At 40.1% G+C, this 13750-nt stretch overlaps 1 protein-coding gene across 1 annotated transcript in view; it reads right to left on the minus strand.

Moving 5' to 3' along the window:
• EIF2AK4 (eukaryotic translation initiation factor 2 alpha kinase 4) overlaps positions 1-13750 on the minus strand; it is an 86738-nt gene that overhangs the window by 9274 nt on the left and 63714 nt on the right. The window contains 5 exon segments of the mRNA XM_033107393.1: positions 4792-4878; positions 6522-6650; positions 7200-7307; positions 10950-11084; positions 11458-11628. Coding sequence (XP_032963284.1) covers positions 4792-4878; positions 6522-6650; positions 7200-7307; positions 10950-11084; positions 11458-11628 — 630 coding nt within the window.

The raw sequence follows: 13750 nt of genomic DNA on the forward strand, positions 1-13750 counted from the left end.
CTTTCAAAATCTGCTAACCATTATAGCAGTGTGTTATGACACTGGAATTATCCATCAGAGGCTAGACAGTCATCTCTTGGTAACATTGCAGGAGCAATCACTGCTCTGGAAGAGGCCTGATCTTAGGGTCATTTATGATTTTGTGATTAACGAGCAGAGAAGTAGTGGGGACTTTCAAATCTGCCCATGGAGGATTAACTACTATAAGAATTGCCCTCCTGGGGCTGGCCTGGTGGCTCAGGCGGTTGGAGCTCTGTGCAAATAACACCAAAAGCTGCCAGTTTGATTCCCACATAGGCCAGTGGGCTCTCAACCACAAGGTTGCTTGTTCGACTCCTCGACTCCCGCAAGGGATGGTGGGCTCCACCCCCTGCAACTAAGGTTGAACACGGCACCTTGAGATTGAAAGGACAACAGCTTGACTTGGAAAAAGTCCTGGAAGTACACACTGTTCCCCAATAAAGTCCTGTTCCCCTTCCCCAATAAAATCTTTAAAAAAAAAAAAAAAAAGAATCGCCCTCCCACCTTAAACTAGAAAACCAGGCAAAACATAAACAATTGTTTTGAGACACTGGACAACTGAAGGACAACTTATCTCTGAGATAAGGAAAACAAAGTGAGCCTACAAGTGCCCCAGGTTACTGTGTTGAGGAAGTTTGCAGACTGCAATGCTGGGACGTGGAACCTAAACAGACCAGGAGTCTTGCTAAATGAGGGAGACAGACTGGAGTTTAGGCAGGCCAAGTTGGCTAGAAATTGTCGGGCAGAGGACCAAAGAGGAGAGACGTACACATTCACAGAGAAAGAATGATTTCTCTCCAGAGGGGTCCACTCACAACTTCGGTAGAGAATTGATCTGTGCATGGGTGAGAGGAAACTACCCAAGGCTGAGGTAAAAATCACCAGAAATGAGTAGGCATAATAATTTCTGGAACTCAGAGGCTGGAAATACCAGAATAGAGAGATCTCATAACAGGGCATGAGGCAGAATCCTCCGAATGGCACTGCCTTATACTGGGGCTAAATTAGGCAGAGGCTAAAAGCTGCCCTGGATGTGCCCAAACAAAGTTTAAAACCAAGCCTGGAAAGGATCAAATAGAATCCAAGGATCCTAACTACATCCCTGAACAAAGCTCAACAGTATTTATAGAAACTTAAGAAAACTCAGCATCCAAAAATGTAAAATTCATAATGTCCAACAACCAGTCAAAAATTACTAGGCATGAAAAGTGGTGAGAAAATATGACTCACAATCAGTTGAAACATTAAAAAATAGAAACAGTTCCAGAAATGTTGGAGATGATGGAATTAATCGACAAATACCTTAAAACAACTATTACAAATCTTATAAAGAATGTAAAGAAAACAAGAACTAGAATGTGGAGAAAAATGAGAGACATTAAAAAAAAACACATCTATAACTGGTACAGATGAAAAAACACAGTATCTGAAATAAGAAATGCCCTGGATGCGATTCACAGCAGGTTAGAGATTGTAGGGACTGACTGAGAATAAAGCAGAGGGGGAACAAACAGAACAAAACAAAAAGGAGAGTCTCAGTGAGCCGTGGGGCAATATCAAATGATTAACATAGTGCAATCAGAGTTCCAGAAGGAAAAGGGGAAAAGGGACCAAAAAAAAAAAAAAAAAAAATTGGAAGAAATAATGTCTGAAAAATTTCCAAATTTCACGAGTACGATACATCTCCAGGTTCCAGGTCAAAGGAGCCCGAGGAATACCAAGTATTAGAAACAAAGACTACCACACAGGCACATTATATTCAAATCGCAGAAAACCAGTGACAAAAAAAATCTTAAAAGCTACTAGAAAATTTAAAAAAAGATACATACAGAGGATCAAAGCAGACTTTAAAAATCAGGTCAGAAGATAAACACATTTTCAAAGTGCAAAAAACAAAAAATAAATAAAAAAAGTAAGTAAATCTTGAATTCTATAGTTAGCAAAAAAAAAAAAAAAAAAAAAAAGTGAAATGAAGATGTTTTCAGACCAGTAACAGCTGAGAGAATTCATCACCAGCAGACCTGCACTAACCAGAAATATTAAAGGAAGTTCTTCAGGCAGAAGGAAAATCAAATCAGAATGCTACCTGGCTCAATACAAAGAAATAAACAGTTCCAGAAATGGTAACTATGTGGGTAAATATAAAGGACATTTTCCCCCTTATTTGAAACCTCTTTAAAAGGTAATTGACTAATTAAAAATATTAACAATGTATTATAGGGTTTATAACATGTAGAAAAAAATATTTGGCAACAACAGCACAAAGGATGAAAGGGGAAATGGAAACATTCTGTTGTAATACATGTGAAGGTGTGTGATATTTTTTGAATGCAGAGTGTGGTAAGTTAGAGATGTGTACTATAAATCCTAGAGAAGTCACTAAAAAATCCTACCCAAAACAAAGAGTTATAGCCAATAAACCAACAGTGGAGATAAAATGGGATAATAAAAAATAATGCAAAGACATGAAAAGAGGAAAAAATGGAAAAAAGAACAGATAGTAAAATGGTAGATTTAAATCCAAATATTTCAATAATTGCATTACATAAAAATGGTCTAACCACTCCGATTAAAAGGCGGATTGTCAGAGTGGATAAAAAAGCAAAACTCAATTAGTGACAGTCTCTAAGGAACCTACTTTAAATATAAAGACACAGATAGGGTGGGAAAAGATAAACCATGTAGACACTAACCAAGAGACTTAATAACAAGAAATATTACTAGGGATGAAGAATATTTCATAATGATAAAGAGGTCAATTCATCAAGAAGATATAAAATCCTAAATGTACATTCACCAAATAACAGTTTTAAAATACATGAAGCAAAAACTGACAGAACTAGGGGCGGCTGGATAGCTCAATTGGTTAGAGTGCAGTGCTCTTAACAACAAGGTTGCTGGTTCGATCCTCACATGGGCCACTGTGAGCTGCGCCCTCCACAATAGATTGAAACAACTACTTAACTTGGAGCTGATGGGTCCTGGAAAAACACACTTAAATAAATAAAAGTTTAGGAAAAAAACAAAACAAAACCGATAGAACTAAAAGGAGAAATAGATAAACCTACAATTATAGCTAGAGATTAATGCTCCTTTCTCAATAATTGATAGAACAAGTAGACAAAACAATTTAGTGAAGATACAGAAGACTTAAGCAATGCTAACATGAGACTAACATGAGATAATTGATGTTTATCAAACACTCCTCCTAACAATGCAGAATACGCATTCTTCAGGTGTACATGAAAATTTATAATGACAGACCATATTTTGGACTTTAAAACATGTCTCAATAAAATTTAAAGGACTGAAATCATATAGAGTATGATCTCTGTATGATTAATTCCACAAAGGAATTAGAAATCATTAAAGAACGATTTCTGGAAAATACCCACATATTTGGAAATTAAACCACACACTTCTGAATAGCCTATGGGTCAAAGAATAAATCATCAAGGAAATTAGAAAATATTCTGAACTGAATGAAAACAAAAGCACTAAATATAAAAATGTGTGGTATGCAACTAAGGCAGTACTTAGAGTGAAATTTATAGTGTTAAATGCTTGATTTAATTGAAACACCTAAAATCCATGATCTAAGCTAGGTGGCCAGCAATTTTTTTTTCTGTAAAGGGCCAGGCAGTAAACATTTTAGGCTATGCAGGTCACACACTGTCTTCAGGTCGCACACTCTACCCCTCCCCCTTCTCTTCCTTTGAATATAAAAACGATTTGTAGCTCACAGGCCATACAAAAATAGGCTGAGGGCCAGATATGGCCTGTAGGTTGTAGTTTGTCAACCCATGATATCTGTCTGAAGAAACTAGAAAAAGAACAAACTAAATCCAAAGTTAGCCGAATAAAGAAAATAATAACGAATGGAAATCAATAAAATAGAAAACAAACAAAAATCAATGACGCCAAAAGCTGGTTCTCTGAAAAGACAAATAAAATGGATAGACCTCTAGCCAGGTTGATCAGGAATTAAAAAATGGGAAGACATAAATTACTGGTATCAGGAACGAAAGAGGGATATCACAACAGATCCTACAGAAAGTGAAAGAACAACAAAGGAATATTTGAAAACTAAGATGAAGTGGAAACATTTCAGGAAAGATATAAACTACCAAAACTCATTCAACAAAAGGTAACTGGAACACCTCTATGTGTATATCATGGCCCATGTGGCTTTACTGGTGAATTCAACCAAATATACGAGGATGAAATAAGACCAATTCTACACAAAATCTTCCAGAAAACAGAAGAGAACACCATCCAGTTCATTTTGTGAAGCCAGCATTACCCTAATATCAAAACCAAACACATTATAAGAGAAAAACAAGCAGAAAATGTTGATTTTAATTTTTTTCCTTTACAAACGGAAATAAAGATTATGAGGTGGTATAGTTATGAGCATTTTTAATTAAATGCAACACAGTAAAACTGGTTAGTAAGCAGCCAGAGGATATGCTAGTCATTAGTATCAGCTCTAATTATTCTTATTTTCTTATATGGAAAAAGGAAGCAATGGGAAAAATTTACAGATACCGTTTTATTTTTTTAATTTTTTAAGCTCTAAGGAAGTGTTCAGATTCAGTTACTCTCTTCCTCATTTTATATAGTCTCTCTAGTAACAAGCCCAGCAATGCAAAGAGAGTGAAGTAATGAATTTCCACCCACACCTAAGGCTACGGCCTCAGTGGGAAGCTGCGTGCTCCACAGTTAATACAGAGTTTTGGAAATCTGTGGAACTGTGAAAGATTTCTTTACCTTGACATGGCTTCCTTCTTTATCTGAGACAAGGGCCACATATGTGATTTCACGATGTCTGCAGTACTCCTGTAATTCCTCTTGGGACTGAAATAAATAAGCACAGTATATGAAATAAACACTGAGCATCTGGAGAAGCAGCTTCAAGGAATTAAGAATGAAAACACTGTTCAACTGTATTCTCAAAGCGAACATGCTGACTTCAGGGGTTATAAATATTAAGCAAGAAAAGTATAGAATTCAAAGGAGGAAGAAGACCTCTTTTGCTTTCATTACTTTCACTATTGTTCTACCATGTTTCCCCGAAAATAAGACCAGGTCTTATATTAATTTTTGCTCCAAAATACGCATTAGAGCTTATGTTCAGGGGATGTAATCCTGAAAAATTGTGCTAGGGCTTATTTTTCGGTTAGGTCTTATTTTCGGGGAAATACAGTGTAAGGGGCCACTGGCAATCAGTGTGGTCAGGACACAGTAAGAAGTTTTCAAAAGCTTCAAATCTTGATGGAAGGTGCCAAAAATTACACAACACTCTCTCTCTGAAATGGCCTTTGAGGAAAGCAAAGGCAACACAAGAAATAGTGGAAGGTGAAAAGCAGAACTGAAGCATAAAGCATAGAACCTCAGAACAGAGAAGCCCGCGGGGGACGCCCCTGTGCCGGACTGGGCTTATATTTTACTGTAAGACAGAGTACTTACTTCTCTAACAATTTATGAAAGAAGTAAACAAACGGAAGAGGATACTGCTCTGTCAAATGATTAAAAGTTATTGCCCAGCCTACTTCTGACATGAGTTTTTATATAATACACAAAATGGACAGCAGCAGCTTCAGAAAAACCACTTGGCAGGTGATGTGAAAGGAGCAGGAGGGAAGGTGGGCGTTCTGTTCCTACGGGCATCTGTCTTCATGCTCTGGTGCACCTTGAGTGTGGGTGAACGTGTGTACAACCTGGACGATCACTTAGGGGTGCAGCCCCGCTGTGATCTGCTTGTGGCACTACAGAAGTTACTTATGTAAAGGCCCCACGTTCTAAAGGGCAGGCAGGTGTTCAGTCGGCTATAGGAAGTCTGAGGATATGAAGCCACAAAAACACTAAACACAGCATGCCTTTGGGAACTGTGGTCGGCGGGATAATGGCCTACAAAGGTGTCCACGTCCTAAGCCCCGGAACCTGTGACTGTTACCTTATACAGTAAAAGGGACTTTGCAGATGTGATAAAGTTAAGGAACTTGAGATTAACTGGGTGGGCCCATTGTAATCACAAGGATCCTTGTAAGAAGTAGACACAGTCAGAGGTAGAGTCAGACAGATGTAAGGATAGAAGCGTAGGTCACCAAGGAAAGAAGATGCTACACTGCCGAGCTGGAACACAGAGGATGGGGCCTTGAGCCAAAGAATGCGGGTGGTCTCTCGGAGCTGGAAAAGGGAAGGAAATGGACTCTCCCCACCACGAGCCTTCAGAAGGAATCACCCTATCAACACCTCGATTTGAGCCTACTGATACTGATTTTAGACTTCTGAATTTCCGAAATGTAAGCTACTACACCTGTGCTGTCTTAAAGCACGAAGTTTGTGGTCATTTGTTACTCGCAATCAAAAACCACTACAGGAAGCAAGTCTAACCACAGAGGTAGATAGAGTTTGAGGACCTGAAGCTGTCGAGGACGGTGTGCCATGGAAGCCATGACTATCTGCACTCCTCCCACGGGTGCTTTTGGTCTCCTTACCTGTGACCAGTCATACATGATTTCTGCTGTGATTCCCGCCGTCCAGAGCTTCTGGGTTATGTTGATGGCCCTGGACATGGACATCTGGCCAACACTTACCACCAGGAGGTCACAAGAGCTTATTGTAACCTGGATCAGAAACAGAGTGATGACATTTAGAAGAGATTGCAGGCGTGTAGGCAGGACCACCACCCAGGAAGGAGGCAGCACTCCTACAAAGACAGGCATTTGAAATCCTGTACAGCAACACGTGTGCAGAAGTCTGTGCTTCAAAGTGATATAGTAAAATACATACATACATAAATAAATAACAGTTAAAAAAACCCCCACCTTTAATATTAGTCTTTTAAAATAGAAGTTATTTCAAGTACACTAAGTCATCAGGAAGATATTCTTTTCCTCTGGGAAAACTAATCTTGCTTGAAACACAAAGGAATTACATAGCTTATGATAGACGAGGAGAGTGAGGTTAAGAAAGGATGGATGGATTGTCTAAGGTCCCCCAGCTAGAGGTTGAGGACTGAAATGCAAGAACTCATGCCAAGTCTTAGGCTTGCTTATCAGGGCAAAAACAATCTCCCAAACTCTAGTCTATCACTGCCATATGGGGGCTCCATGTAAATGACTACAAAATGAAAGACCACTTAAGGCGCACTGGAAAGCAAAGCCAGAACTTACTTGTTCTTCCATGTTGAGGACAGCAGCAGATATCTTGTCTATAGCTATGCTGACCCCAATGGCAATGGGAACTGGCCCCAGAGCCTGTGGTCCTCGAAAATGGGGGATCTGCAGAGAAAGACACACAGCTCTGGTTATGAAATAGAGAAGAAACTTCAATGATGGGCAAAGCAATGATTAGAGGGCAACTTATCATCAGAGTTCAACAAAAAGATGTGTGTGTGTGCAACGAGAGCGAGAAAGAGAGAGAGAAGCAAGCACACATGCAAGTTTAGGAAAATGTTACATACAGAACTGCACTGTTCAATACGGCAGCCACTAACCACATGTGGCTTAAGCATTTGAAATATGGCTAATCCAAATAGACATGTGCTGTATGTATAAAATACATACTGGTTGCAAAGATTCGGAGTAAAAAAAGAATGTAAAATAGCTCAGTAATAATTTTTAGATGTCTGATTACATGTTGAAATAGTATTTGGGTATATTGGGTTAAGTAAACACTGATTGAAAATACTTAGAAGAAAGAATGTACAATAGCGCCTTGATTATTTAAAAATTTTTGATTACATGTTGAAATAATATTTTGGATATATGAGGCGTGATCAAAAAATACGGTGAATGTTTAAATTTAAAAAAATTTATTACAGTAAAAGACACATTGCCGTTAATCCCCCTCAGAATATTCCCCCTGCTTGGAACACACTTATCCCATTGTTCTTGCCACTTTCTGAAGCAGTTCTGGAAGTCTTCTTTCATGAGTGTTTTCAGTTGTACTATTGTGGTTGCCTTGATCGATGCCCTGAATCAATTCAAAACGTTTACCTTTCATGGCCATTTTGACTTTGGGAAAGAGCCAGAACTCGCATGGTGCCAGATCCAGTGAATAAGATGGATGAGGACACACCGTAATGTTTTTATTTGACAGAAATTGCTGTACACCAGAAGCGATGTGTGACACGGAGTGTTGTCATGATGGGGAATGATTTACAGCACACTTTATAACACACCTTCTCTCAACCACAGCTCACACCCGACTGATGCACTGAACAAGTTGAAACTTGTCACACACTGTCACCAAGGTACAACGTGCCGCTTCCCGTATCGAATATCCCTGCCTTTCTGTTGGACGGCACTCGGCAGCAGCATTCACTGTATTTTTTTTATCACACTTTGTATTGTATTAAATAAAATCTATTATTAAAATTAATTTCACTGTTTCTTTTTACTTACTTTATGTTACTAGACAATTTAAAATGTAACATATGGAGGTTCTGGATCCAAGATGGGTAGGTACACTTCTCCCTATTCCTCCTGCTAAGTACAGCTAAAAATTACATATAAAACAAACATAAGACTGTGAAGTGCAGAGAAGGTGGTAGATCTGTGGCTACCACCTGACATGACATGTGGCTAGTTCCCTGGTTTGGTCTTTGCCTCATATATCCTGGACTGAGTGCTGGAGAAACCAGTAACCCAGACATTCCAAAGAGAACCAACAAAAAGCCCAGATGAAACCTCTCTGGCCAAAAGACCATGAAAGGGACAACCCAACAGGACAGAAAGTTTAGACAATACTGCCCTGCTCCAGCCAAACACCACAGGAAAAAACACAGGCCCTCCCCCACCAGCAAAGGCTGAGCGCAGGCCTACACATTCATCTAGGTGTATGGGGTCCCCCATCAACCAAAGTCCCAGCAGGGTGGCATCAGAGAAGATGAAATAGGAGCCAGGACTTTCATATCTTCCTGAAGATAATGCCCTCATCCCCAACAGAATCAGGGGAGGCCAGCAATCCCAGGCTCCGGATTTCCACCCCAACTCAAGCAGTAACAAGGCCACCGTACCCGCTGGGGGGCTGTCAGAGGAGGCTGAGCAGGAAGCTGAACTTTCACCACTATGCAGCGTAAGGAGGTCTCCCAGCACGCCCCCACCCCCCTCACCAGTGTCAGTGGAGACATGCGGGAAGCAGTAACAAGGCACGAGTCTCCTACTCGGGGGACGTCTAAGAAGGCTGAATGAGGAACCTGGATCTTTACCCCCAGTCGGCAGGAGCAAGGTGGCAACTCTCTGCCTCACAGGTGTGGTACCCGAGGAGGCCTGCTAAGCCAGAAGATCTAGATAACCTCCAGAGACTCAAAATACTCAAAATATCTGGGATGCAACTAATAGCCACACATCATACCAAGAACCCAGAAGATCTCAAAGTGAGTAAGAAACGGTAATCAACAGACAGCAACACTAAGACGACACAGTTGTTGGAATTACCTAAGGATTTTAAAGCAACCATCATAAAAACACTTCAGCAAGCACTACAACAAACAGTCTTGAAGAAGTAAAAAAAGTACATCTTTAAAGAATAGATTTAAAAACTCACTGGATGGGCTCAGTAGCAGAATGGAGATAACAGTGGAGCGAATCAGTAAAACTGAAGATGAAACATTAGGAATTACTCAATCTGAACAAGAGAGAAAACAGACTATAAGGCAAAATGTTCCAGAACCTCAGGGATATAACAAGAGACCTAACACCTGTGTCATCAGTCCAAGGAGAGGAAAAAGGTGACAGCAACTACTAATGCCTGTCACGTGCCTACACTGATACTGTGGTGAGGGGTGGGGGCGTGGTGGGCGGCCCCGTTACTGCTGCAGAGCGGTGCAAGTCCCAGCTTCCCACTCAGCCTCCTCTGGCACCATCCCAGCCTGGAGGGTGGCTTTGTAGCGGCTTGGGTGGGGGTGAAAGTCCAGGATCCTGGGGTTGCTGGCTTCCACTGACACTGGAGAGGGGGAACATTACCCGCAGGCAGATGTGAAAGTCCTGGCTCCCATTTCATCTTCTCTGATGCCGCCCTGCTTGGGTTCAGTGCGGGGCCCACACTGGCAAAGGACATAGACCTATAGATTCAAGAAACTGAGAAAGTCCCAAACAAGATAAATCCAAAGAAAGTCATGCCAAGACACATCATAAACTTCAAACTAAAGACAAAAGTAAACAAACAAATACATAAATAAATCTTTAAAAGCATTGAGTGAGAATCACCTTTCCTACAGGGGAAAAAAAATAATTCAAATGACAGCACATTTTTCATCAGAAACCAGAGATGTTTGGGAAATACAATAGATTTTCTTCTCTTGAGTTTCTTAGAGTTTGACAGTCGAAGTAATAAGCACAGCATTGTCTGATGGCTCTCAGTGTATGTAGAGGAAGAATTTAAGACAATTACATTCTACATGGGGGATGGGGTAAGGGACATAAAGGCAGGTCAGGTTTCTACACTTCTTTTGACGTGGTGGTAAAAGTGACAGCAACAGACTTTGTGGTGATGGAACAACTCTGCATCTTGACGGCAGTGGTGGTTACGGCCACACAATTGTGATAAAAGATCACACACTTGTGATAAAATGACACAGAACTGTACACAGACAGTAGACCAATGTCCACTTCTGATGCTGATGTTTTATTAGAGTTATGCCAGGTTTAACCATTGGAAGAAACTAGTAAAACGTACACAAGACCTCTCTGCACTATCTTTGTAACTTCCTGTAAATCTGTATTTTAAAATAAAAGTTTAAAAACATTACCAATGTGGTTCACAAGACATTTCTATTCCTAGAAGAAAGGTATACAGGTGTTCCATTATACTACTGGTTCCATTTTTCGGTAGGTTTGAGAAAAATCTCAAAATAACAAGTTGAGGAAGAAATGAAATTAAGCCAGAACAGATCAACAAAAAAAAGCGTAAGCCCTCACCAGCAGGTCATATCTGCCACCAGCTGCAAGGATTTCGGATATAGCCCTCTGCCTCCGTCTGATGAGTGCCATGAACTGGAAGACGATCCCGCTGTGCTGCTGCACCTTGTAAACCAAACCCAAATTGATCAAGACCTGTCAAGTGAAACACCACACGAATGTGTCAGAGGCTCCGTTTTCCATTAGTAGCATCAGAACAATCTACACAGCATAAACCAAATATTCAGTAAGATCTGGCGCAAAGTCTGTTTAGTTATAGATCGCCAAGAGAAACTCTGCTCTCTTCAAGAATAACCACTTCTCTGAGGCTGTACGATAGGAACTGACCCTTGCAAAGGAATTCTGAATTAAGCCAAAATTATTACTAGCTATGAGATGTTCCAAAATGTAGAAAGCAGAGTTCTTCTGGAAAAAAATAAAATACTTATTAGTGTTAATAAAATGAAAACCATTTCCCCCTTGTGCTGTTATTAATGTTACAAATGCCAGAATCGAACAATTGCCAAACCTGTAATTTTATGCCAAGTTTCTTCAACAGTCCAACCACCTCCTCTAGGTCTTTTAAGCCATACTTCACCAATTGGGCAACACCTGTTTTCTGTTTTATTAATGAATTCATTGTTGGTGTTAGATCTTGCAAATCTCCCTTCTGCTCAATAAATTTGTAGAGTCGACCCAGCTGGAAAGCAAAGAGAGACAGTTAGCTTCCAGTCCGCGGCCGGCCGGGAGGACTCACTTTGCACTGTGTTCTGTACACACAGGGGAGCCCCCGCAGAGCTTTGCACCGCCGAAAGGGGAACTTTGTAGTTGAAGGTTATTTGAGCCTTTACCATAATCCCAATCGAGGATGATCCTTTTCCAGCAACTCTAAGGCACCTCGCAGAAGTGCTTCAGGCACCTACTCCCAGTTTATTTTTACTCACACAAACTACAGTTAATGCTGGCCCCAGCAGAGCAGACCTTGGCACTAGCAGAGCCTCCATTAATGATACATTTTCAAGCCAGTATTGTTCCCCTTTCATCCTCATTCTCATGAGTTCCCATTACTACAGGCACACAAAAGGGGGGCAGGGAGGCAAAGACAGACTCGTCCTAGTACCACACCCAGCCAGCCAGAAATCCCTGCTGCTCCCTTGGCTTGAATGACTCCCATTGGTAGCTGTAGGATGCAGCTCGGATGTTATCTCCTGTAGGCAGTGATCTTTCCTTCTCTCTGCTCCCACCTCTCACCAGCTGTACACATCATCCTCGCCAGGAGAGGGCAGAGGCTAGTGATGACCTCTGTGGGCCAGGCACAGGCCCTGGCACGAACAGGTGAACGGAAAGAAACCAGGATCCTAAGACTAGAGAGAAAACTCCCAGGAGCTGAAGTGCAAATTAACAAACAAAATTATAGCTATTTTAAGGTTGTAGGCAAGCAGAACCTGGTTCAACTAAACTGGCACCTGGAAACTAAGAGCTGAATGAAGACTTGCTTAATATTAGTTTAATATAATATAATCTTAAATCATTTGTATTTTTAAAAAAATCCAAAAGTATTAAAATCTATAATCTCTTTACTAAAGATAAAATATTTTAATTTTAATTGTCTTATTAAAATCTTCGTAATAAAATAAATTATTTCTTCTCAATAAATTTTAACATTAAATTACCCCATTAATAAAATACCAGAAGCACTAGAGTCAAAATCCCGAGGTCTGGGTCCTTATCCTGTCATCACTAACACCACGTCACTTTGGGTAAGTCATAGTATCTCTTTGGGCCTTACTGCCTCATCTGTAAAATAAGACTGGGCCACATATTTGAAACTCTTTTGCAATCTTTTTACTCCCTTTTTAAAATATCCTTAGAGTTCCATTTTTAAATAATGAGAGTACCAACTGCCTTTATTAGATAGTAATTTTTCCATTTTCAACTAATCAAACATACAACTTTGAATTAATGCTTATCATCATCAAATGACCAGTGGCTTTAGCAAAAAGAAGTATTTTAGCAACACCAGTGCAGCTTTTCACGTGCAAGTGTGAAATATTTTTGGAATGTGACATTAGTTCAATGTACTTCGGAGGCCTAAATCTTCGGGTAAGAAATACTGAAACGGGAAGCTCCTTGAGCAGATTCTTTGTGCTATTATACATTTGTACACATAGGTATGTGTTGTGTACATGTCTAGGGTATCATTTAAATACCGTGCTTCATATTAGAATATAATGACATTGGGTCACTTTGCATATCATTAATATCTCCTCCAATATTTAACACTTAAAATTTAACCTGGCTGAATTTCTAGAACTCCTAGTGCTATGTATCTGGTCTACTTTCTCTGTCTGCAGACTATATGGGTGATTTCTTTAAACTGTGGTCTACGTGTATCCTGTGAAAGTTGTTTTAAAGATCTGAGGGTAGATATATGAGTATGCTACAACATATCCCCTCATGGATGTTTAAAGGCCAATATGAATTAAGATGTTGAAAGCAGTCTGTAGACTCTGCAACTTACTTCCCATTATATCCCTAGCACTCTGCCTGCAACACTGGAGTTGTCCAAAAATTGAGTGACTCTGCCTGACTGGTGTATAATCATATTTTAATCTACCCCATCGTGAATTCTGAGGACCAAACAGGCTCAGGTAATTGAGTGTCAGACCAAGGGCTAGAAGGGTTCTGGGAAAGGGTTTTTTTTTGCTTTGTTTTGTTTTTTAAATCTCTCTTCTTATATAAACATTCAGAAAAATGTAAGAAATCCCTGTTGTCTTCTGCTTTTTAGGGACTCAGTTAAGTGTGGGTTATTATGCCAAAGA

The sequence above is a fragment of the Rhinolophus ferrumequinum genome, chromosome 6, assembly GCF_004115265.2.
Source record: "Rhinolophus ferrumequinum isolate MPI-CBG mRhiFer1 chromosome 6, mRhiFer1_v1.p, whole genome shotgun sequence".
Classification (NCBI taxonomy): Eukaryota; Metazoa; Chordata; class Mammalia; order Chiroptera; family Rhinolophidae; genus Rhinolophus; species Rhinolophus ferrumequinum.